A 26,701-nucleotide genomic window follows, 5' to 3' on the forward strand; every position below is an offset into this window, starting at 1 on the left:
TGCCCTCTGTATCTGTTGCAATATATGTATTCTGTGTCCTGTGAGTAAAGAGTTGTCACACTGGAAATACGTGGAGAAGCAGTGATCTTTTATATGCGCCCATGTAATGAAGCCATTCCAGTCAGCGTCCTTCATTCAGAATCCAGCCAAAGCAGAGTGGACCTCCTGAAACACGGGGTGGTACTAAAGAGGTACTCCAGCACAGCAGACCCCGTTACACTTGTGTACAAGGATTCGACATCCATACAGACAAGAAGAGTTCCTTCTGGAATTTCCAACTCCTCCACAAGTTGCATAAGATGAGATGAGTCTCTGGTAAAAGATTTAAGAGAAGTCACTAATGGCTGTAAAAAGTGATCTACATAGATACACAGTCGTTCAAATATACTGCCAATACCAGAGACTATGGGCCTGCCCGGTGGTTCAGTCAGACTTATGGACCTTGGGGAGTGCGTAAAGGTGGGAACCACCGGAGTAGGGGTGGTTAGGAAGTCTGCTTCTTTTTTTGTAATAACATTATCACGCAGAGCTGTCTAAATCACATGATCCATTTGTTCCTTGAAAAAAGTAGTAGGATCAGAGGGTGGTAATGTGTAACAATGGCCATTGTTAAGTTGGTGGCTAATTTCTTTACAATATTGCTCATGTGGCCATAGCACAACATTCCCCCCCTTGTCCGCTTCACGTATAACAAATGCCCCATTATTTTTGAGTTTTTGTAGTGCCTCCCTTTCCTCCTTACCAAAATTGTTACCTCTGAGCCAACCCAGCTTGAGTTTTTGAATGTCATTGCAGACTTTATCAAAAAAAGATCTGTACCACAGGAAATTAGGAGAAGGATGGAGTGGCTTGAGATGGAAGTCACCTGGTGAATCTGCCACAGCTGTCCATCTTGGTATACCTGGTGTTTTACCTATACACACTATCCAGGTATGGCGTCTCTTAATGATATGTACTCCACGTGCATCCTCAGCTGTTTGCATTTATGCCACTTTGGTAGCATGTATATAAAGTGCTTTAGAGTCCTTCACTATCACCTTCACCCCTGATGAAGCCACCTCCGAGGCGACACTCGTCGGGTCTTTGACCCCCCCCCCCCCCATGGTCCCTTCCATCGGTTCACATACATTGCTGTGAGGCAGGCTTTATTGGTGTTTTTCCCTCCATGGGATGGTAATTTTTCTGAGCTTTAGATTTTACTTTTTGGGTATGTAATTGCATGGATACAACAGGGAGGGAAATCCGGCTGGTCTTCCCACTATCCAGTATTGCACTAGGTTTGGTCTTTGTTTCATAACACCAGTTTATTTAACTATATTTGGCATTGTTTGTGTCTTTTGTATTACCAAGAGACTCTCTGTGTGGGTTTACATTTAGCCCTGTTGCCAAGATATAGATTTACTTATTGTCCTGCAAAGACTATTAGTGACTGGCCTATATGTACTGCATGCCCATAAATTTGGCTGATTAAGGCTCATATTATAAGGTCTGCTCTCTAGCATTGATTGCTTACGCTATTTATTTATTGTTTGATATTACTACTGGCTCTGTATGTGTGGGTTCCACAGGGGGGTCTACCTCTTTATGGGGTTTGTCATTTCATTGTTTTTAAATGTTTTTACTGGTTCTTTGTGTGTTTTGGACTCAAATAAATTAATCATTTTTCTAATAATTTAATGATATGTGATATTGTCTTGGGTGTTCCCCAGTTGGTTATGTCTCTTTTTTTTCTTTTTTTTTTATTCAATTACATTTAGACATACCCTGGGTTGATTTCCCTTTATTGCTTTAAATATTGTGGTTGGTGCCCTCCATCTTTTTCTATTTCTTTTCCTCACACCTATGGCAATCTGCAGTGGTAGATCTTCCCATTTTATAGAACCTGCTAGGTGGCAGGTAGCACTGATGGACTATATACTTTTGGACTAACTTGTTAATTTCTGGTGAAACATTGTATAAAAAGGAAATAACCTGCCTTGGGTTCTTGGCTTCTTGGAATCCCTATCAGGGGGTATTAGGATATGAGAGAATTTCCAATGTCTGGGAACTGGGTCTTTAAAGCATGCCTTAGTAGCAGATGGCTTAAAAAAAAAAAAAAAAAAACAAAGTGTTTGGGCACTTGATAAAGCTGACATTGATCAAAGGAAACAAAAACACTCAATATACCTGTTCCAGAGTCTTGACCCCTTAGGACTTGGCTGCTGTGTCCTTGAATTGAAATTTTCTCCTTCGCCTCATTGGGGGACACAGACCGTGGGTGTTATGCTGCTTGCCACTAAGAGGACACTAAGTGATACAAAGAAAAGTTAGCTCCTCCTCTGCAGCATACACCCTCGTGCTGGCTCTCAGCTAACCAGTTCTTGCTTAGTGTCTGTAGGAGGCACTTGGGTCTGTTTCAGACCCCAACGTTTTTATTTTTATTTTCTGTAAATTTTTATTTTTTAATTAACGGAGTGAAGGGGACGACTGATTCCTTTCTAGGGACCGCTCTCCCCCGAACCATCAACAGGCGAGCACGGTGAGTATACCTCCCAGTACCTTTCCTGCGACGATTGGGGCACTCCTAATCTACGCTAGGGCGACGGTTCCTATACGGTCCCGATCTCCCCCCCTGTAAGATGGCGAGCATATAGAGTATACCGCTTATGTGCGTCTCCCGGGCTCCTCCGCAATTAAGCCCTCACCTGTTGGCGTCATGTAGTCCCCACAGTAGCCGTAAGTCCCCTGCGGCAGGCGCATCCGTAAGTCCCCATGCAGCAGGCACATATGGAGATGGACAGACTCTCCATCCCCCGGCAAAGGGAGGATCGATTGAGCTTATTCCCTCGCAATAGAGGCTGCATCTCTGCTCGGTGGTGGTGAGTAGTTTCCTTCCTCACGCCGCTGCGTGGGAGGTGCGGTCCTGGTCCCTGGGTAGAGGTGCCACTGGTTGGGTGCCAGCGGCAATCATTCGGCGCTACGTCGTGGCCCGCTGACGCGCTCCACCGGCAGGCTCCATAAATTTAGTCCCCGGCTTTTCAGCTGGACTAGGCCGCAGTCGAAATCCCCGCCAACCACCGGAGCCCCACCCAGCTCACTTCAGGGGCGACTGTTCCTTCACGGTTCCGATCTCCCCACACCAGCAGCAGGCGACCACATGGAGTGTCGCCTCCATGTGTCCTGGCCTGGAGCCAGGCCTAATGCCGGACAACTGGCCCTGTCCACCCGGGGGCTGAACTCCGTGGATGTACAGAGGCCCCTCTCTATGGCGTCCGAACGGCCCCCACTGTCCCACTACTGTGAAAGCGGATGGCACAAGGAGGCGGACGGTTCCTCTCCACCTCCCTAACAAAAGGATGATGGATTGAGGTTTAGCCCTCTATCCCTGCACCGTCCACGCTGCAATACCCGACATCCGCGGCGGCTCCATGCCGGGACGCGCACCGATGGTGAGTGGCTCCTGCCAGCGATGGGCCCCTGCAGCGGGATATTCACAGGCAGTCTCAGGCTTCCCTGTGGCCCACCTCCCTGAGGTAACGCTCCGGCCAGCTGCAAAAATTTAGCCCCCGGCTTCGGCCGATGTGTAGGCCGCACCCCGGAAGCGCACTATGGCGTCCTAAGGTGGCTCTGCCTGTTTTCCTGGCGATTTCGCCTGGCACGGAACCGCTCAATTTTCTCGGCCATGCAACGCCCCTCACTTCTACGCTGGCGCCGGCCGCAGAAATTTAGACCCCGGCTTGGGCCTATTCATGGAAGTCTCAAGGCTCCGCCCACGTCGTGCCTGTGGCTCCGCCCCCCGAATTGGCGCTTCTCGCTTTGCAAGATTTTATCTAAAGGCACACGACCAGTATTTCTGGTCTTAAAGGCACATGTCCAGTATTCTCTGGTCTTAAAGGCACATGACCAGTATTCCCTGGTCTTAAAGGCACATGACCAATCCAAAGCTGGTCATAAATGAGGAGCCCTCCGCCGCTGATCCCAGTTTATCCCAGTGTAACTAGTTCCCTCAGTTGACTTTGTCGCTGCCGCAACCCATGGTTTTTCTGACCAAGAGATTGAATCCCTCCATGGCTCGGAGTGCTCACAGGACCGATATACATGGTCCCTCTCCTACATGGGATCCGTCGGCTAGCAGGGGCCATGAGTATTCTAGAAACGTACAGGCATCTACAAAACGGAAGTTCTCATTTCATGATCTCTCTCCAAGGATTTGCTGACAAGACTCTGAGCACGGATCGGATATTGCCTTGGACCTGGACTTGCCAGAGCTTCAGTAAAGGATGGACTCACCTATTTATATCATCAACCAATCTCTGTACATTGACGAGGACTCCGGTCCTGTTCTAGACTACGCAGTGTCCCTCATAAGGAGACTAAACTCCCTCGTAGAGCATTTGCCATCCAGTCCGGATATGCGATTCTCTGGACAGAAGCCTCTACGTGGGATGCCATGCCTGGTCTGATTTTTAAGGGCGACGGACCCTTTAAAGGGCACCAATCTCCCCACACCATCAACAGACGGGCACACTGAGTGTCGCCTCCATGTATCCTCTTCTGCATCCAGGCCTAACACCTGTCCTGTCCACCCGAAGACCTGAACTGTGGATGTACAGAGGCACCCTTTTCGGGCGTCTGAGCACCCCCCTCTGCATCACCACTATTTAAAGGAAGATGCAAGAAGGCGGATAATCCCTTTCCACTTCCCTGTTAAGAGGATGGTGGATCGAGGGTTCCTAATTTTTAACTCTGCACCGTCAAAAGAGAGCGGCGATGGCAAGAGTCTATGACCTGCTGGATGCAGCCGCGCATTCTGCCACTTGGCAGATTAACCGGGTACAATCTCCTGTGGTTTACCTACCAGTATCCCTGCCTGATGTGTCATCAATTTAAAATGCCATGGTTTGTCAGATAGCAAATCTGGTTCGTTCCGTTTTGCGGCTTCGGGTCAAGCGCTCTACCCTCCCTAGCCGCCGCATGGATTGCTAGAGCAATGGTCTCCTGGCTGGAGACCTTAACAACTTTGATTCAGTAACCCTTTCCTGAAGACAGTACGGCTGGTCAATCAAATCTTTTGAGGGGGAGACTAACAAAGGATTGTACGTTCCTACAGCCCTGACCAGCAGTGGAAGGGTTGTCCAGGACAGTCTAGATCTAAGGGATCTTGATTCCAGAAAGGGGAACGAAAAGTAAGACCGATCCTGGATCTCAAACTTCTAACAACCTTTCACAAGGTCCTACTTCTTCGAATGGAGTTCCTCCGCTCAGCCATTACTTCAACAGAAAAAGGTGCAGTTCTGGCATCCATCGACATTCAGGATGCTTATTCTCACATTCCTATTTTTCCCCTCTTCAAAAATTCCTTCGCTTTTCCATTTGTGAACAGCATTTACAAGTCACGACCTTGTCCTTCGGCCTTGCTACCGCACCCAGAGTGTTCACAAGGGTCATGGCGGCTGTCATGTTCCTCTTGCACCGTAGAGGCGTGGTCGTCCTGCCCTGTTTGGTCGACTGTCTAGCCGCCCTTCCAGGACTACGCTGAGTCGTCTATCACTTGCGATACCCTCTCATCTGGGCTGGCAGCTAAACTTTAGACAAGTTCTCCTCATTTCCAGCTCAGCAGATATCCTTTTTGAGGATGAACCTGCACACTTCCAGAAGGATGGTAATTCTCCCTCGAGACAAGGTCATGGCCCTTCAACAGGGAGCTCGCGCACTTGATCACTCATCCCCTCATTTCATTCGATTTGCTAGTAGGGTTTTGAGGAAAAATGGTGACGACAATGGAAGCAGTTTCCTTTGCTCCGATTGTTTTCAGCAAGTCAAACAGACTTTCAGACGATAGTCTCTGAGCTCCTTCTTCATCCAGGGCCTTTCTCCCGGTTCAATGGTTACTAGTAACTACCAATGCCAGTCCTCTTCTCCCGATCATTGCTCTGGAGATCCGAACGGTAGTCCTACAGTAGGTCCACTGCCTTATGGCGGGTCAACCCATCTGAATTCAATTGAACAATGCCACAACTGTGCCATACGTTAATCATCTAGCAGGTACCAACTTTCAGGCACCATGGCCGAGGTACCTCCAAATTCTCAGATGGGCCGAGATCTATCACTCGGTGATCTCGGCAGTAGATATCCCAGGAGTATAACTCTGGGCGGCGAACATATTGGGTTTCGCCTCAAGTGAGTGGGAACTTCACCCAGAAGTCTTACATCAGACCTGCTTTCACTGGAGCTCTCCAGTTGTAGTTCGGATGGCGTCCATACTGATCGCCTGTGTATTCAAGTTTGTGGTTTGGCCTCGAGATCCAAGAGCCATCGCACTGCATGCTCTGGTTCTTCCGTGGTACCAGTTTCCATAACTCCCCTTCCACTACTTCCGAAAGCTTTTCAGAAGCAGAAAGGGCCCCAGTAATCCTCGGAAATCTGCACTGACCACGTCAGTTTGTTTGCTGGCGGAGCTGGTAGCTTTCTGCCTTTCTGCAACAAAACTGCAAGTAGGGACCTTCTCACAGGAAGTTTTTCACATGTAGTTCTTCCCTATCTTCCCTATCACATACCATTAGATCATTGGGACCTTAATGGTCCAAGGAGTCTTACAGTAGACTCCTTTTTTGATCCGGACAGACCTTACTATTAGGGAAGGTCGCCCCTTTTTTCTCGGCGATATCCTCATCCTTACGAGTCTTCGGTGCGAACGGATCCTTTCAGACCTTTTTTCCCTTATTTCCTTCAAGGCAAGGTTGTCCTCAGGCCATCCCCGTCCCTTGTTACCAAGGTGGTATTGTATTACCACTGTTATGAGGGCATGGTTCTTCCCTCATCTCTTTCGACACCAGTCCACAAAATGGAATGAGTCCCCCATATTCTGGACGAAGCGAGTGCTCTGAGTAGGTATGTCTCGAGGATGGCGTCCTTCCGACGGTTGGACACTGTATCTTGGGCTTCCTGACGGTAAGAAGAAGGCTTTCTGACGTCTACAGGAAGGGTTTAGACGTCTTCATCTGCCATTTAGCCTGGTGGATTCCTTTCACCATCCAGGAGTCCTTCCGTGTTAGATGTCAGCCTATCTCCCTGTCTATCGTGGGTTCTAGGCACCAGGCGTCAACAAGACACGCCTGCAAGCTTGCGGATTCGTCCAGTCCGCATGCATTCTTGAAGCACTATAATTCCCACACTTCCACAGATGGAAGTCTGGGCAGGCGGACTCTGCAGGCCGCGGTGGCGCACTTGTAAGCGGTTACACAGGGCCTGATCTGATGTTGTCCCCACCCAGGGACTGCTTTGGGACGTCCCACGGTCTGTGTCCCAAAATGAGGCGAAGGAGAAAGAGGGATTTTTGTGTACTCACCGTAAAATCTTTTTCTCCGAGCCAATCATTGGGGGACACAGCTCCCACCCTGGTATTAGCTTATGCTTGTTTTATAATCTGATATGCTAAACTCTCATATATATAATATGACATGCTGTAAGCTCATATGTTATTGATCTCCTCCTGCTTTTACACGGAACTGGTTAGCTGAGAGCCAGCTGGAGGGTGTATACTGCAGGGGAGGAGCTAACTTTTCTTTGTATCACTTAGTGTCCTCCTAGTGGCAAGCAGCATAACACCCACGGTCTGTGTCCCCCAGTGATTGGCTCGGAGAAAAGGATTTTACGGTGAGTAGACAAAAATCCTTTTTTTTTTTTTGGCTTTTTGACGTTCCACACTTGAACTGCAAGTCTGTGAATTGGCAACAAGGAGCATGAGTACTATTCCGGTACCTCTAAGACATACCCCTCCCACCATAGATTCTGAAGACTCAGTGCGCAAGGTGGTGGTCAGAATTGGGCAAATGATTATCTGCTCTCCAGAAAGTGAAGCTGGCTAGCTGAGCAGTGTAAGACGTCCAAGAGTGCCACACCTGGCTCATCCCTGGGTCTTTGAAGAGCTGTCCGTTTTAGTTTTTGTGTGCTTGAGCCCCATATGAATCATCTACAAGGGAGTTGATCATGGGAAAAGATAAAATACCTTTTGTGGGACTATGAAGGCTGAATGGTCCAGAACATGTAAGATTTTAGGGAGGCCCATCATTTTAATTGCATTGATTCTACCAGCTATTGATGGAGGGTTTCCGATATTCTACTTTGTTTCCTGCAGGTATGACAATAAAGGGGATGTATTTAAATCACGGAGTTGCATGTAATTTCTTGCTATGTGTATACTTAAACGTTTAACCCTTTAGTGACGTAGCCAATTTTGACATTAATGACCAGGCCAAATTTTAGAAATCTGTCCAGTGTCCTTATTATGAGGTTATAGCTCTGGAACGCTTCAATGGAACCCACTGATTCTGAGACTTTTTTTTTTTTTCCGTAACATATTGTACTTCATGATAGTGGTAACATTTGTTCGATATGACTTGTTTATTTGTGAAAATATCGGAAGTTTGGCTACATTTAGCAATTTTCAAACTTATAATTTTTATGCCCTTAACCCCTTTCTGACCTCGGACGGGATAGTACGTCCGAGGTCAGAAGCCCCGCTTTGATGCGAGCTCTGGCTGTTTTGAACAGCTGACATGTGCCCGTAATAGGCGCGGGCAGAATCGCGATCTAGTTAAATGCCGCTGTCAAACGCAGACAGCGGCATTTAACTACCGTTTCCGTCCGGAAGTGATCGCATCGCCGACCCCCGTCACATGATCGGAGGTCGGCGATGCTTCAGCATTGTAACCATAGAGGTCCTTGAGACCTCTATGGTTACTGATCCACGGTAGCTGTGAGCGCCACCCTGTGGTCGGTGCTCACAGCACACCTGCATTTCTGCTGCATAGCAGCGAACATCAGATAGCTGCTATGTAGCAGAGCCGATCAAGTGGTGCCAGCTTCTAGCCTCCTATGGAGGCTATAGAAGCATGGCAAAAGTTAAAAAAAAAAAAAATCGCCCCCCTTTCGCCCCAATCAAAATAAATCAATAAAAAACATCAAATCTACACATATTTGGTATCGCCGCATTCAGAATCGCCCGATCTATTAATTAAAAAAAAAGCATTAACCTGATCGCTAAACGGCGTAGCGAGAAAAAAATTTGAAACGCCAGAATTACGTTTTTTTGGTCGCCGCGACATTGCATTAAAATGCAATAACGGGCAATCAAAAGAACGTATCTGCACCGAAATGGTATCATTAAAAACGCCAGCTCGGCACGCAAAAAATAAGCCCTCAACCGACCCCAGATCATGAAAAATGGAGACGCTACGAGTATCGGAAAATGGCACAAATTTATTTATTTATTTTTTTAGCAAAGTTTGGAATTTTTTTTCACTAATTAGATAAAAAATAACCTAGTCATGTCTATGAACTCGTAGTGACCTGGAGAATCATAATGGCAGGTCAGTTTTAGCATTTAGTGAACCTAGCAAAAAAGCCAAACAAAAAATAAGTGTGGGACTGCACTTTTTTTTCAATTTCACGGCACTTGGAATTTTTCTTCCCGTTTTCTAGTACACGACATGGTAAAACCAATGATGTCGTTCAAAAGTACAACTCACCCCGCAAAAAATAAGCCCTCACATGGCCAAATTGATGGAAAAATAAAAAGTTATGGCTCTGGGAAGGAGGGGAGTGAAAAACGAACACGGAAAAACGGAAAATCCCAAGGTCGTGAAAGGGTTAAACTGATCCCAGTGATTGAGACTTTTTTTTTTTTTATGGACATGTACTTCGAGATAGTGATACATTTTTGTTGCTGTTTCAATAAATTGCGTTTAATTATGAAAATATTGTAAATTTGACACAACTTGAAAAATGTCCCCATTTTCAAACTTTAAATTTGAATGCCCTTAAATCAGATAGCTATACCACACAAAATAAATTAATAAATAACATTTCCTATAGGTCTACTTTACATGTGCTTCATTTTTTAAACATGTTTTTTTGTTTTTTTTCCAGATTTTGTAGGGGTTAAAAATTTAGCAGCAATTTCTAGTTTTCTACAAATTTACAAGACCTGTTTCTTTTAGGGAACTTTTCACTTTTAAATGGACTCTGAGGGGGCCTGTATATTGGAAACTCCATAGGTGTGATTCCATTTTAAAAACCACACCCCTCAAATACTTCAATGGTATTGTCAGGAATTTTTTTTTAACCTTTCAGGTGCTACACGAGAATTAATGCAAGGTGGAATGGAAAAGAAAGTTGCCTCTAAAATGTTGCTTTAGCCCCAATTTTTTCACTTGTGCAAGAGGTAACACTAAAAAGTGGACCACACAGTTTATTACTCGCTGTTTTCCGAGTGCGGCTATACCCCTCGTGTAGAAAAAAGTTCTGCAGGACTCAGAACGGAAGGAGCAATATTTGGAATTTTGGAACACATTTGGCTAAATTAAATTGTAGACACCATATTGCATTTGCATGGCCTCTATGGCGCCTAAACAGCAGAAACCCAACCACAAGCGACATTTTGCAAACCACACCTCTCAAAGGTTTTATCCAAGGATATTGTGAACATTTTGAACCCACAAGTACTATACAGAATTTGGTAACATTAGGTCGTCATATTGAAAATGTTGTTTTGGGGTTTTTTCCACAAAAATCTTGTTTTAGCACCAAATGTTCCACTTTTGCAAAGCAGTAACAGTTTGTTACCCTCTTTATTGAGCATGGCGATACCCCACATGTAACCAGCTTTTATTTTTCCCAATTTGGTAACCAGCAACGGTAAAGGAGACAGCTATGAGCTGATATTATCAGACTGTAAAGTCCATTGTTATTGTGCCTTTCCCAGCCTAAAAATACCAGCCCACAGTTGCACCAGAAGTGGCGCATCACATTAGATGCACCAATTCTGGTGCTTTGCCCAGCTTTTCCTGATCTCCCTGGTGTTATGGCAGTCGGGTAATGGTAATTGGCAGTTATGTCAGCTGTGATTTGTCAAAAAATCACATCCTGGGGTTAGTAATGGAGAGGCGTCTAAGGGTATGTGTCCACGTTCAGGAAACGCTGCGTTTTTGACGCAACGTTCCGCAGCGTCAAAAACGCAGCGTCCAGATGTTACAGCATAGTGGAGGGGATTTAATGAAATCCCGACTCCACTATGCGTTAAAAAACGCATGCGTTTTTGCCGCGAAAACGCACATGCGGTGCGTTTTTTCAAAACGCAGCATGTTGCTACTATGAGCAAAACACGCAGGTACACCGCAGGTGACCTGCCAGTGACCTCAGGTGCAGTTTTGGTCAGGATTTTAACTGCATAAAATCCTGACCAAAGCCTGAAGCAAAACTGAACGTGGACACATACCCTAAGAGTTGTCTCAGACACTGCCCACCAATGTGTTTAAAAAACATGCAGGTCTGCCATAGTTCAGGGAATCTGAAGTAGTCAACTTGTGGATTACAGCGACCTGCATGACTTTTTTTTTTTTAAATTGCTGAACGAGGGGAAATGTTTTCAAATAAAGTAAAGTGTTTTTTTTCTGTGTGTTTTTACTTTTGATTACTGGGTTTGTAGTGGGGGTATTTGAGACACCTCTTAGACACCTTTCCATTATTAACCACAGAGGTTGATGGCTGCATTTTATTTTTTCTTTGGACAAATCGCAGCTGTCGTCAAACACAACTATCATTACCCCGATTGCCATCACTACAGGGCAATCTAAAAGAGCCGTACAAAGCCTGGGAAGTTTCACTTCTGGGGTAGCTGCAGGCTGGTATTTGAAAGCTGGGAGGGGCCCAATAACGATGGACCTTGACATCCGCTCGCAGCCGTCTACTTTACCTTTGCTGGTTATCAAAAATAGCTGGGACCCTACGTTTTTTTTTTATTGCAAAGCTAAACAGCCTTCAGTGCCACATGAAAGGCACTAAATAGTGCAAGTGTGTTATGTCACGGGGCTTGTGAAATTATATATCTACAGGACTTCTATCTATCAAGTCAATCATCATCTATCTCTATATTCTCACTTTTCTGGCTGTGAATTTACTGGACATGGTTGATGACATTTCAGATTTACTTTTGAGATTGGACGGTATACACATGGCCCGTGTGTCATCTGATTCAACCCCTCACCCATAGACTTGCATTGGCAAGTCTCTTCCAATACACGCAGTCAAACGCAGCATGCTGCAATTTCTCCCAACGTGGATTAAACCCGAGAGAAAAATACGCAGATGAGCACAGCCTCACTGATTTACATTGGTCAGAGTGAAATGAGATGTTTAATCGTATTAGGGCTCATATTCACTTGCGAGAAACTCGGATGAGTCTTGCATGTTAATACCCGACACTTCACCCGGCACTCAGGAGCGGAGCGTGCAGCTGCATGTATTCCTATGTGGCCGCACGCTCCGATCTGAGTGCAGGCAGCAGCGCCAGGTATTAACATGCAAGACTCATCCAAGTTTCTCGCAAGTGAGTATGAGCCCTTATACTCCTCCTACGCCAGTGTGAGCCTAGCTTTGTTGTGATTTGTCTCTTTTTTTTTTGGGGTGTGGAATGTTTAGTGGTTCAGAGTGCAATATAAGTGATTAGATGACTTTATTCTTTGGGTTGGTGCAATTACAGTGATACCAGATTTATATAGTTTTTAAGTTTTGATGCTATCACACAGTAAAAATATATAAGCGAAGCCCAACAAAAGATTTTGTGACATTTTAAATATCAGGTCATATCATTAGAGATGTATATAATCATAATGTCACAGGTAATGGACAAATTTAAAGGCCAATCATCTATTTCACATAGAGCATACAACTAAAGAACAAGGGATGATAAATAGGCCAGTATGCATAAGAAAGTAGAAAAAAACTTTATTAGAATATAGTACAAACAACAAAAAAACAGGTAGAAAGGTGGATGCAACCACAGTGCATATAAACAATTGAACAAAACGGGACATGGGGACCCTGGCTAGTAAAATCCAAGTAACATGTTAAAGATAGTAGATAATAAGAGCATGGATACAAAAGTCCTACTGATGGCCCCAAAGTATAAACATGGGAACACTGGCCTAGGGCTCATCACATAACACAGTATGAAATAGTCATTTAAAATAATGTGGCATACCCAAATATAGGTCCAGTGAATCACGAAAGTTGATCAGAAGGGGGCACACCAGGAAGCCAGGGATCACCACGTCACCCCGACGTGCGTTTCGGCAGAGCCTTCGTCAGGGGGCATGGTTACAATCCAAAGTGTGCTGCTTAAAAAGGGGACCGGAACCACATGTTAACAAAAATGCGTGCATGGGTACTAGAAAGAGCGGACAATATCCGGGACACAGATGGTGTAAAAATGAGGCCATGATATAGAAGTGTGCTGCACCGCTGGTGGCGCATGCTCGATCGGAGCACAAACCCTGTCCATCGGCGTCAGGGGGAGGCGGAGCCAAAGCACGGAAGTGCAAAGTGACGCCGCATCCCCCCGGAGACGCCGAGAACCGAAGGATGCGGCAGGTCCGACACGCATGCGCACATGGTCAGCACAGAGCATATCAATCATTTACAAAAGGGAAGAACTGGCAGACACAACATAAAACTGTAAGCGGGTGAGTAAATACAGAAATATAATTCTACAAATAACATTACAACATACTGTGACCGATAATAAAGAGGTCACAAACAATAAAAAGAGAAAAGGAAGAAAAAAGATTGTCACAGCAATATTGCAAAAATAAAACAAAGACAAAACAATATAGAAATAAATAGGTATTAGTATGGTTAGCATAATATGAAAAATGGTGGCAATTAGATGTGGCAATCTTCAATAAGAGTAGTCCTGCCGGCGGGATGAAATATGACGAGCCGATATGGAACTACAGGTCCTCAGGCTAAAAATAATCAAAACAAAGTTAGAAATGAACGACACACAAATAAAACCAGAAAAAAATTGTTATAGCACAAGATGAAATCTAGACTGAACAGCAGGCCGGCATCACAAAAAGGAACAAAGCTACCGTAATTTGTTCGTTGAGTCCCATCGGGTGTAGCGTGTTTAACGTCCATATCCAGCGAGATTCAAGCTGGGCCAAACGCTGAGATATCTTACCCCCACGAATGTTGGTTTCCCACATTCTACCTCTTAACTAAAATTCACAAAAATAGCACCATCCCTCCTGGACGTCCAATAATTTCTGGGGGGGGGGAACTTCTTGGGAACATGTCAATCGCTGGATTGATTCCATCTTGCAGCCATGTGTGGAGAGTCTTCCATCATTCTTAAAAGCTACTGGTGCCTTCCTCAAACTAATTGATGATTTACATATTGACCCTGGGGCCGTCATGGTGGTGGCAGACGTTGAGTCTCTCTACACGAGTATCAAGCACCATGACGGCCTTAGAGCCACAAAATACTATTTAAATATGTCCAATCTTCCCATTGATTTTCAAAATTTGGTTCTGGAGGTTCTTGAATTTACCCTAACCCATAATTTTTTTTTTTACCTTTTTAAGGGGTCCTTCTTCCTGCAGCTCCAGGGAACAGCCATGGGAGCGGCCTTTGCGCCATCCTATACTAATCTACTCCTGGGGCTGTGGGAGAGGGACCTCTTCCTATCAGATCGCGTCTATGGATCGCGTCCCCCTTTTTGGACGCGGTACATAGACGACATTTTCATGATCTGGCAGGGCCCCATCGATTTTTTTTTTTTTTTTTTTTTTTTTTTTTTTTTTTTTTTTTTTTTTTTTTTTACATGAGTTCATGGGCTCTTTGAATAATAATGATGCTAACATACGCATTACTTACCATCATGATGCCCAATGTGTTGAATTCTTGGACGTTTTAATCAAACGCGATGTCACTGATACAATACAAACTGACATCTTTAGAAAACACACTTCCACAAATTCTCTACTACACGCCTCCTCCGCACACCCGAGACATGTCATCCAGTCTGTCTCTATTGGACAGTTTCTCCGTCTCCGCAGGATTTGCTCTGATAATAGAGACTTCGAAAGACAGGCTGATGATCTCAAAAAGAGATTTTATGAAAGGGGTTATAGCCACCGCATGGTAAAGAGAGCTTTTAACCGTGCTAAACACTCTTCAAGACATGACCTTATCTATAAATCAAATACGAAATTGTCTGATGGTAAAATTGGATTCGTCACTGACTATCATAATCGTTTTCCAGCAGTTAGGGATGTTCTCACTAGGTCTTGGCCTATTCTACCATCTGATCCGATATTATTTAAATACTTGCTTAAGAGACCTGCGATCACCACCAGACGGTCCAAAAATCTGCGAGACCTTGTGCACAGCCATTATGTGGGGAATCCCAAAATCACATTTTTAGATCAATATCAAAAAGCTTGGTTGTGCTCCCTGCGGACATTGTGTGGCTTGCCCAAATGTTGATAGATGCGATACCTTTTTTAACGCTGACATCTAAAAATTTTGAAGTTAGGAGATCTATCAACTGTACTACTCGCAATGTTATATATTTTTCCACATGCCCTTGTGGCCTCATTTATATTGGCTTGACCACACGCCCCTTTAAAATCCGTATTAGGGAACAGGTTTTGGGCATCATAGCTGCTGCTAATAATGATGATCCATTTATCCTCAAAACTATTCCCAGACACTTCTGTCTGTACCATAACTGCGATGCCACCCTCTTTAGAATTAGGGGCATTGACTCCCTTGAAACCAACATTCGTGGGGGTAAGATATCTCAGCGTTTGGCCCAGCTTGAATCTCGCTGGATATGGACGTTAAACACGCTACACCCTATGGGACTCAACGAACAAATTAGCTTTGTTCCTATTTTGTGATGCCGGCCTGCTGTTCAGTCTAGATTTCATCTTGTGCTATAACAATTTTTTTCTGGTTTTATTTGTGTCGTTCATTTCTAACTTTGTTTTTATTACTTTTAGCCTGAGGACCTGTAGTTCCATATCGGCTCTTGTCATATTTCATCCCGCCGGCAGGACTACTCTTATTGAAGATTGCCACATCTAATTGCCACCATTTTTCATATTATGCTAACCATACTAATACCTATTTATTTCTATATTTTGCAATATTGCTGTGACAACCTTTTTTTTTCTTCCTTTTCTTTTTTCTTTTTCTTTTGTTTGTGACCTCTTTATTATCGGTCACAGTATGTTGTAATGTTATTTGTAGAATTATATTTCTGTATTTACTCACCCGCTTACAGTTTTATGTTGTGTCTGCCAGTTCTTCCCTTTTGTAAATGATTGATATGCTCTGTGCTGACCGTGTGCGCATGCGTGTCAGACCTGCCGCGTCCTTCGGTTCTCGGCATCTCCGGGGGGATGCGGCGTCACTTTGCACTTCCGTGCTTTGGCTCCGCCTCCCCCTGACGCCGATGGACAGGGTTTGTGCTCCGATCGAGCATGCGCCACCAGCGGTGCAGCACACTTCTATATCATGGCCTCATTTTTACACCATCTGTGTCCCGGATATTGTCCGCTATTTCTAGTACCCATGCACGCATTTTTATTAACATTGTGCATTTTTGAACGATATTTGCGATTGCATTATGACACCATGGTAATGGCATATCACTTCCGGTTTTACGCCGATTGGTTCCGGTCCCCTTTTTTAAGCCGCACACTTTGGATTGTAACCATGCTCCCTGACGAAGGCTCCGCCGAAACGCGCGTCGGGGTGACGTGGTGATCCCTGGCTTCCTGGTGTGCCCCCTTCTGATCAACTTTCGTGATTCACTGGACCTATATTTGGGTATGCCACATTATTTTAAATGACTATTTCATACTGTGTTATGCGTTGAGCCCTAGGCCAGTGTTCCCATGTTTATACTTTGGGGCCATAAGTAGGACTTTTGTATCCATGCTCTTATTATCTACTATCTAACTAGCCAGGGTCCCCATGTCCCGTTTTGTTCAATTGTTTATATGCACTGTGGTTGCATCCACCTTTCTACCTGTTTTTTTGTTGTTTGTACTATATTCTAATAAAGTTTTTTCTACTTTCTTATGCATACTGGCCTATTTATCATCCCTTGTTCTTTAGTTGTATGCCCCAGTAAAAATATATATAATTTTTTTTTTTTAGAAGTTATTTTGTCGCCATATTCTGAGGGGTGTAATTTTTTTTTTTTTTTTTCTGGTGAAGAGTGCTGTATGAGTGCTTATTTCTCCATCGCCACATTGGGGGACACAGGACCGTGGGTGTATGAAGCTGCCACTAGGAAGCTGCCACTAGGAAGCTGCCACTAAGTAAATACAAAAAGGGTTGGCTCCTCTGCAGTATACACCGCCCACTGGCTCCAAATAATACCAGTTCTTGCTTAGTGTCCGTAGGAGGCACATTGCGTCTGTTTTACTCCAGACATTTTTACTTTTTATTTTTAATTTTATTTTTAACTTTGCGCAAAAGGATGATGGGGCGACGGACCCTTTTAAGGGGGCTGATATCCCCCAAAGCATCAACAGGCGATCACGGCGAGTTTTACTCCCTGTACCCTCTCCTGCGACATGGGATGTACGGCCGAGAATTAGCCCTGTGAAATCCTAGGGGAGCGAACCCTTAGGATACACAGAGGCCACCTTCCAGTGGGCACAGTCCGGCCGCCCTCCCTCTGCACCACCACTGAAGAACAGCGGTGCTGCATGGAGCTCCTCAGTCCCTCCCCACCAAGAGGGTGGCGGATCGAGGTTTACTGCACAGCCCTTCCATACCTTGCCTGAACAGGAACATCAGCGGTGAGTCTGGCAGGGGTGGGGGGGGCTCCCAAGCTCACCGCGGGCTCAGCCGCATCTTGCAGCCGGGCACCGCTACTTTACTCCCCGGCTTTAGCCCCAGCAAGGCCACGTTTACGCCCACAGTGCGCGTCACGCGTGGGGCCCCGCCCACTGGTTTAGCGCTTCTCGCACACCGAGAAGCGCTCCACATACTTTCGGTGGCCATCTTGGATACGAGGAGCTTCTGGACGCCAGGCTGCACCTCTCCTCCCGGTCACAGCACGGCGACAGTACCATGGTAGGTGCGTTGCACACTAACACAGGCCCTCCTCCTCCTGCACACAGTGCTCCGCTTTTTTAGCTGCACAAGTGCCCCACATCAGCCCTGCACGGAGGTTAGCAGCACAACATGTCTCTACCTAAACCCTCCAAAAAATCTGCAAAAACACATACGGTGTTCTTCACTTCTTGCACCTCCTGTCAGGCTGCACTACCAAGCGGGCATACTGTTCCGCTCTGTAATGCTTGTGACCCTAAATGCGCTCAGGAGCCCCCCTGCCGCAAACGAGCCCGCGGTGACCAGTCCCCCTGAGTGGGCTTTGTCACTTTCGCAATCTATGGCTTCTTTGACTACAGCAATTGAGTCCCTCCAGGATCCATCCAGGAGCAGGACCACTGATCCACCTATTCAAGAAGCTTCCCCTACGGCTGCGGAATCTGCAGCCTGCAGAGGCCGCTCTCATTCTAGGCACAAGCTACCATCTAGGAAGCGCGTCCGTAGCTCTACTCCGAGGCTCTCTAGTGCCTCGGCGTCTGGTAGTTCTGCTTCCCGCTCTCGCTCCCCAGGCACCTCTTCCGGCCAAGACTCTGAACCTAAGTCTGATAGGCCTCTTGATCTGGAGTCGCCATGTTATCAGAGCACTATAGATAGTCTCATTGAGGCCGTCAACTAGTCCCTTCAGGTTGATCAGGAACCAGCGACTTCCAGTACGGATAATTCGGTGTCCTTCAAAAGGACCAAACATATTCATAGGGTGTTTGCCAATCACCCGGAGTTCCAGGACATAGTCCAGTGACATAGGGAGCGTCCGGACAAACGCTCTGCAGGCCAGAGATCTCTGGAGTCCAAATATCCTTTTTCTCCCGATCTCCGCAAACAATGGTCAGAATCCCCTCCTGTGGATCCCCCTGTTTCACGTTTGTCCTGTAAAACTCTATCTGTGCCAGATGGGTCTTCTATCAAAGATCCCACAGATCGTCTAGTGGACAGTCTTGCCCGTTCAGCTTTTGAAGCTTCAGGCTCAGCACTCTTTCCCTCCTTTGCTGCTACCTGTGTAGCTAAAGCCGTGACTGTTTGGGCAGACTCTCTGCATAAGGCCTTACAGAACAGTGATCTTCCTTCTGACATTAGCGGAGCTGGCAAATCAAATTTCCTTGGCTGGCGATTACTTAGTAAACGCTTCCCTGGACGCGGCGAATTGCTCTGCTCTTACGGCTTCAAACACTGTGGAGATTAGGAGAGCACTATGCTTGAGGAACTGGCGAGCGGACTCCGCATCTAAAAAGTCCCTCACGTCCCTTTCATATCTGTGGCCGATTATTTGGTGAAAAGCTGGACAAGCTGATTTCAGACGCTACAGGGGGAAAAAGTACTTCCCTTCCCCAGCAGAGATTCAGACAACCGTTCCATCGACAGCCTCAGGCTTTCGTGGAAATTATGCATGGCATTCCTCGGTCAGTTCCCCTGGTTCGGGGTGCCGGGCCGGCAGAGACAAAAGCCTACAGGCCTCGTACAGGCCCAACCATTCCTGGAGGGGCCGCACCACGCAGTCTAGGTCCAGGGGATCCAGACCCCAACCATCTTCTTCTAAATGACTCGCAATCTCGTCTGGACAACACCAGCAAAGTAGGCGGACGCCTTCTCTTGTTTCGTCATGCCTTGCTCGCAGTCGTTCATGACGAGTGGGTCAGGCTTCTGGTGTCCTCCGGTTACAAAATTGATTTAACCCCCAACCCAGTTTTTCACTTCCCGCCCTCCCAAAGCGGGAACGCGTGCTCGGCCTTTTTCCCAGGTCATCGAGTCGCTCCACCAAGACGGAGTTATTGTCCCTGTCCCAGAGGATGGGAGGTTCCGCGGTTTTTATTCAAATCTGTTCATGGTCCCCAAAAAGGATGGAACAGTCAGGCCCATCCTGGACCTAAAGCTCTTGAACAGATTTGTCAAAGTCCGTCACTTCAGGATGGAATCCCTCCGTTCCGTCATTGCCTCAATGGAATAGGGCGAATTCTTAGCATCCATCGACATCCGGGATGCGTACCTCCACATCCCAATATTTCCACCTCGCCAAAGGTTTCTTCGCTTCGCCGTCAGAAAGGAACACTTTCAGTTAACGGCCTTGGCCTCGCCACCGCCCCCAGAGTTTTCACAAAGGTCATGGTGGCGGTCATGGCCATTCTACATTCTCCAGGTCTAGTCGTGCTTCCCTACCTAGTCGACTTACTGGTCAAAGGCCCATCTTTCCAAGCCTGCGATGAGTGCATCCGCATTTCCTTAAATACTCTTTCTTTGCTGGGCTGGTTGGTCAATTTTAAAGTCATCTCCTGTTCTGGCCCAACGGATCTCCTTCCTGGGCATGACCCTGGACACCTCCCTAGGGTTGGTGCTTCTTCCTCGGGACAAGGTCCTGGCTCTTCAACAGGGGGTCTGGAAGCTTCTCCAGTCGACTCCCTGTTCCATCCGTTTCAGCATGAGGATTCTCGTAAAGATGGTGGCAGCAATAGAGGCGATTCCATTTGCGCTACTACACCTCCGTGTCCCCTCCAGCACGCTCTGCTGGATGCATGGGTGGGAGTCCATTTTCCCTCGACCGACCGACTGTGTCCTCTCTCTCCTCGGGTCAAGCACACACTCCAATGGTGGATGCACCGAACCTCTCTTCTCCAAGGGAGGTCCTTCCTCCCAGTCCATTGGCTGGTAGTCACTACCGATGCCAGCCTCCTCGGCTGGGGAGCGGTCTTTCGCCATCACACTGCGCAGGGAACCTGGACTCCTTACGAGTCTCGCCTTCCAATCAATATCCTGGAGATATGTGCGATTTGGCTGTCCCTAAGGCGGTTCCATCATCTCCTAGCAGGCCGCCCCATCCGTATCCAGTCGGACAATGCCACCGCTGTGGCTTATATAAATCATCAGGGGGGCCCCTGCAGCAGAGCTGCAATGTGCTAGGTAAAGCACATCCTTCGCTGGGCCGAAAACAACCACTGTCATATCGGCCATTCACATTCCAGGAGTGGAAATTTGGGCCGCGGACTTCCTCAGCCGGCAAGGTCTTGCTTCAGGAGAGTGGTCTCCATCAGGACATATTCCAACAAATCTGCCTTCGTTGGGGTACTCCGGACGTAGAATTGATGGCTTCCTGGTTCAATGCCAAGGTACCTCAGTTTGTAGCCCGGTCTCGGGACCCGAGAGCAATCGGGGCGGACGCGCTGGTCCTTCCCTGAGTCAGTTTCGCCTTCCTTACCTGTTTCCTCCCCTGCTTCCCAGAGTCATCAGGAAGATCAGGGCGGAGGGTGCCCCAGGTATTCTCATCGCTCTGGATTAGCCTCGCCAGGCGTTGTATGCAGAGCTGGTCCAACTCATCGCAGACGTTCCTTGGCACCTACCAGATCGTCTGGATTTACTTTCACAGGGCCTGATCTACCACCAAAACTCAGGAGCCCTGTGTTTGACGGCTTGGCCGTTGAATCCTGGTTTCTGACTCAAGCAGGTTTTTCCCGCGAGGTAGTTTCCACTTTGATCAATGCCCGAAAACCGGTGTCATCGCGCATCTATCATCGGACTTGGAAGACCTTCTTTGAATGGTGCAGAAGCAGAGGTTGCCCTCTGTTGGCTTTCAACATCCCTACCATCCTGGATTTCCTCCAATCCTGTCTGGACTCGGGGCTTTCGCCGAGTTCCCTTAAAGGGCAGGTCTCGGCCTTGTCAGTCCTTTTTCAACAAAAAATTGCTTCCAAACCCCAGGTCAGAACATTCTTTCAGGGAGTCTCCCATGTGGTGCCTCCCTATAGAGCACCTCTAGAGGCTTGGGACCTTAATCTGGTCCTAGGTGTCTTGCAGGAATCTCCCTTCGAGCCGTTGAAGGACATCTCTCCTTTCATGGAAGGTGGCTTTTCTCGTCGCTATTACATGGATCAGAAGAGTCTCTGAATTGGCTGCCCTTGCCTGTTGGACGCAGTTCCTTACATTCCACCGAGGCAAGGTGGTTCTCAGACCGTCCCCTACCTTCCTCCCAAAGGTGGTGTCTTCCTTCCACCTTAACCAGCATATCGTACTTCTGTCATTTTGTCCTCCGACGCACCTCGTGGAGAAGGCTCTTCACTCTCGATCTTGTGAGAGCTCTAAGGAAGTACGTGTCTAGGACGGCACCTTTTCGACAGACTGAAGCTCTGTTCGTGCTCCCGGCAGGACACCGAATGGGACTGGCCGCTTCTAAGTCGACAATCGCCAGATGGATTCGGTCAGCTATTCAAGAGGCTTATCGCGTCAGAGGCAAGCCTATCGCAGCGGGTCTCAGGGCACACTCCACTCGGTTCGTGGGTGCTTCCTGGGCCATTCGGAATCAAGCGTCTGCAGAGCTAGTTTGCAAAGCTGCGACCTGGTCTAGCCTGCACACCTTCTCAAAGCATTACAATGTCCATACTCCGGCATCTTCAGATGCAAGCCTGGGTAGGCGTATTCTGCAGGCAGCGGTGGCGCACCTGTAGACAGCAGGTGCCATGAGTTTACACTGTTGTGTTATTTCCCGCCCAGGGACTGCTTTTGGATGTCCCACGGTCCTGTGTCCCCCCAATGTGGTGATGGAGAAATACGGATTTTTGTGTACTCACCGTAAAATCCTTTTCTCCGAGCCACTCATTGGGGGACACAGCACCCACCCCTGTTTTGGCTTGTTGTCTATGATGAGTGTTTTAGTCTCTGACATGTGGTACCTACGGTTAATTTTTGTTAATCTCCTACTGCTTTGCTACTGAACTAGTATTATCCGGAGCCAGTGGGCGGTGTATGCTGCAGAGGAGGAGCTAACCCTTTTTGTATTTACTTAGTGTCAGCCTCCTAGTGGCAGCAGCATACACCTACGGTCCTGTGTCCCCCACTGAGTGGCTCGGAGAAAAGGATTTTACGGCGAGTACACAAAAATCCCTATTTTTGGCGCGACAAGTTGGAGGGGTTTTTTTTTTTTCAGATTTGTTTAGGCACAAAATGAACAAAAAACAGCAATTCATTAATTGTTTGATTTTTTTTTTTTTTTTTTTGCATGTTCACTTGCAGTAAATGATAAAACTGACTTGTTCGGCGGGTCTGTGCGATTACAGCAATATTTACCATATTTTTTGGGATTAAAAAGACACACTTTTTCCCAAAAATTTGGGTGGAAAATCGGTGTAGTCCATATGTAATTTACTGGTGGTGGAAGATATTTGCAGTGCAGCAGGGTCACAGGAGGCAGGGTCGCTGCTACAGGAAGCTGGCAGGAGAAGAATATTTATGCAGCCTGCAGATTTCATCCCCTACATTCCATCCCATATTGCCTACAGGTAATAACATGGATTTCTGCCAGTTTATTTTTACATGAGAAACTCACCCAATTAATTACATCTCTTGTCTTATTAAATATGCATAATACCATTTATAGGTATGAAATTTAACGGTTTTACTTTACATAACATCAGGTGGAAATAGACTTGTAAACTCTTCAAAATGCCGACCCTGCAATCAGCTGGTTGAGGTGGCTGCTTTTCTTGGCATCCTCTGCAACTAATTTGCTAGGAAAAGCTGCTGGTAGGCAAAATCTTATATTGCAACCATTTTAGATGGCCGTACTCACTGGGGAGCGCGGCCGGGTGTCAGCTGACTATCACAGCTGACAGCTGACATCCGGCACTATGTGCCAGGAGCCGACACACTGCGATCAAACATGATTGCAGCGTTACAGGGGCATAGGGAAGCATCGCGCAGGGAGGGGGCTCCCTGCGTGCTTCCCTGAGACCCTCGGTACAAGGCGATGTGCTCACCTTGTACTGATCGTCTCCTCCCTGCAGGCCCGGATCCAAAATGGCTGCGGGGCTGCATCCGGGTCCTGCAGGGAGGTGGCTTACCAAGCGCCTGCTCAAAGCAGGCGCTGGTAAGCCAGGAGCAGTGCACGTCAGATCGCTGATCTGACATAGTGCATTGCAAAGTGTCAGATCAGCGATCTGACCTTATAACATGATGCCCCTCCCCCCCCTGGGGCAATGTTGTAAAGAAAAAATATATATATATATTTAGATGTGTAAAAAAAAAAAAAAAAATCCTAACTAAGAAAAAAAAAATATATATATATATTTGTTCCCGTAGATACATTCCTTTATCTAAATAAAAAAAAAAAGTACACATATTTAGTATTGCCACGTCCGTAACAACCCGACCTATTAAACTGTCCCACTGGTTAACCCCTTCAGTGAACACCATAAAAAAAGGCAAAAAAACGCTTTATCATACCGACTAACAAAGTGGAATAGCACGCGATCAAAAAGACAGATATAAATAACCATGGTACCGCTGAAAACGTCATCTTGTCCCTCAAAAAACGAGCTGCCATACAGCATCAGCGAAAAAATGAAAGTTAGTCCTCAGAATAAAGCGATGCAAAAATAATTATTTTTTCTATAAAAGTTTTTATCGAATAAAAGCGCCAAAACATAAAAAGATGATATAAATGAGGTATCGCTGTAATCGTACTGACCAGAAGAAATGAACTGCTTTATCCAGTTTACCAAACGCGGAACGGTATAAACGCTCCCCACCCAACAGAAATTCATGAATAGCTGCTTTTTTGGTCATACTGCCTCACAAAAATCGGAATAAAAAGCGATCAAAAAATGTCACGTGCCCGAAAATGTTGCCAAAAAAGTCAACTCGTCCTGCAAAAAACAAGACCTCACATGACTCTGTGGACCAAAATATGGAAAAAATTATAGCTCTCAAAATGTGGTAACGCAAAAAAATATTTTTTGCAGTAAAAAGCGTCTTTTAGTGTGTGACAGCTTCCAATCATAAAAATCCTCTAAAAAAACCCGCTATAAAAGTAAATCAACCCCCCCCCCCCCTTCATCACCGCCTTAGTTAGGCAAAAATAAAAAAATTACAATTTATTTTCCATTTTCCGGTTGGGGCTAGGGTTTGGATTACATTTACGGTTGGGATTAGGGTTAGGGGTGTGGTTGGGATTGGGGTTAGGGGGGGGGTGTTGGAGTTAGGGGTGTGTTTGGGTTAGGGTTTCAGTTGGAATTGGGGGTTTCCACTGTTAAGGCACATCAGGGCTCTCCAAACGCGACATGTTGTCCAATCTCAATTCCAGCCAATTCTGTGTTGAAACAGTAAAACAGTGCTCCTTCCCTTCCGAGCTCTCCCGTGCTCCCAAACAGGGGTTTACCCCAACATATGGGGTATCGGCGTACTCAAGACAAATTGGACAATAAGTTCTGGGGTCCAATTTCTCTTGTTACCCTTGCGAAAATAAAAATTTGGGGGGCTAAAAAAACATTTTTGTGGGAAAAAATGATTTTTTTATTTTCAAAATGGTGTCACTTGTGGTGGGTTTCAATGTTTAGGCACATCAGGGGCTCTCCAAACGCAACATGGTGTCCCATCTCAATTCCAGCCAATTTTGCATTGAAAAGTCAAATGGCGCTCCTTCCCTTCTGAGTTCTGCCATGTGCCCAAACAGTGGTTTACCCCCACAAATGGGGTATCGGGGTACTCGGGACAAATTGTACAACTTTTGGGGTCCATTTTCTCCTGTTACCCTTGGTAAAATAAAACAAATTGGAGCTGAAGTAAATTTTTTGTGAAAAAAAAATTAAATGTTCATTTTTTTAAACGTTCCAAAAGTTCCTGTGAAACACCTGAAGGGTTAATAAACTTATTGAATGTGGTTTTGAACACCTTGAGGGGTTCAGTTTTTAGAATGGTGTCACACTTGGTTATTTTCTATCATATAGACCCCTCAAAATGACTTCAAATGTGACGTGGTCCCGGAAAAAAAAAATGGTGTTGTAAAAATGAGAAATTGCTGGTCAACTTTTAACCCTTATAACTCCCTAACAAAAAAAAAATTGTTTCCAAAATTGTGCTGATGTAAAGTAGACATGACATTTTTAAGGGCATAAAAATTCAAATTTGGAAAATTGCTAAATTTTCGCCAAATCTCCGTTTTTTTCACAAATAAACACAGGTAATATCAAAGAAATTTTACCACTATCATGAAGTACAATATGTCACGAGAAAACAATGTCAGAATCACCGGGATCCGTTGAAGCGTTCCAGAGTTATAACCTCATAAAGGGACAGTGGTCAGAATTGTAAAAATTGGCCTGGTCATTAACGTGCAAACCACCCTCGGGGCTTAAGGGGTTAAAGGGGTTTCCTGTAATGTGTACCTTATCTGACAAATGGGTACCCTAACCAGGCAAACGTGGTCATTATGCCCTAATTTTATAGAAAATCTGAGGGGAAAAGCAACAGACCAATATATTCTATAAATTAATTTTTTTTTTAAATAATCTTTTCTTTTTCTTAGGCTCCCTGCACCCATTCAAGGATTTTGGATTGTTTCTGACCTTTCTCTTGGGACAACTATGATTTGCCTTACTAATGGCTATGAATGCATCACAAGACAATTATTGTATGTGTAAAATTTATATTCTACCAAAAAATAATTTAAATTGAATTTTTTTTTATTGACCTTTTACAGGAATAAAATAAAAAATAATTAGCCATTTTAGAATTGTTCACTATCATTTATAAGTTAGCAACTAATCTTATACTATAGTAGTAGTTAGACATTTTCAAGTATATAAAGAGTACATTTTTACAAACAGACTCAGACAAAAGGAAAGTTGGGGATATGATATGGAATGCTATGACCTAGTTACAGTGGGTACGTTTTTCACTTTGTTTCACTGCAGCAATTTGGTAAATTCTTTTTTTTTTTTTCTCTCTCATTAATGTACACTCTGCACCTCATCTTGACTGACACCC

General features: G+C 45.8%; 1 protein-coding gene across 1 annotated transcript in view; it reads left to right on the forward strand.

Moving 5' to 3' along the window:
• Positions 1-26,701, forward strand: part of NUP88 (nucleoporin 88) — a 101,472-nt gene that overhangs the window by 54,207 nt on the left and 20,564 nt on the right. The window contains exon 10 of the mRNA XM_077296505.1: positions 26,241-26,345. Coding sequence (XP_077152620.1) covers positions 26,241-26,345 — 105 coding nt within the window. The remainder of the gene's footprint in view (positions 1-26,240; positions 26,346-26,701) is intronic.

The sequence above is a fragment of the Ranitomeya variabilis genome, chromosome 3 (genome assembly GCF_051348905.1).
Source record: "Ranitomeya variabilis isolate aRanVar5 chromosome 3, aRanVar5.hap1, whole genome shotgun sequence".
NCBI lineage: Eukaryota > Metazoa > Chordata > Amphibia > Anura > Dendrobatidae > Ranitomeya > Ranitomeya variabilis.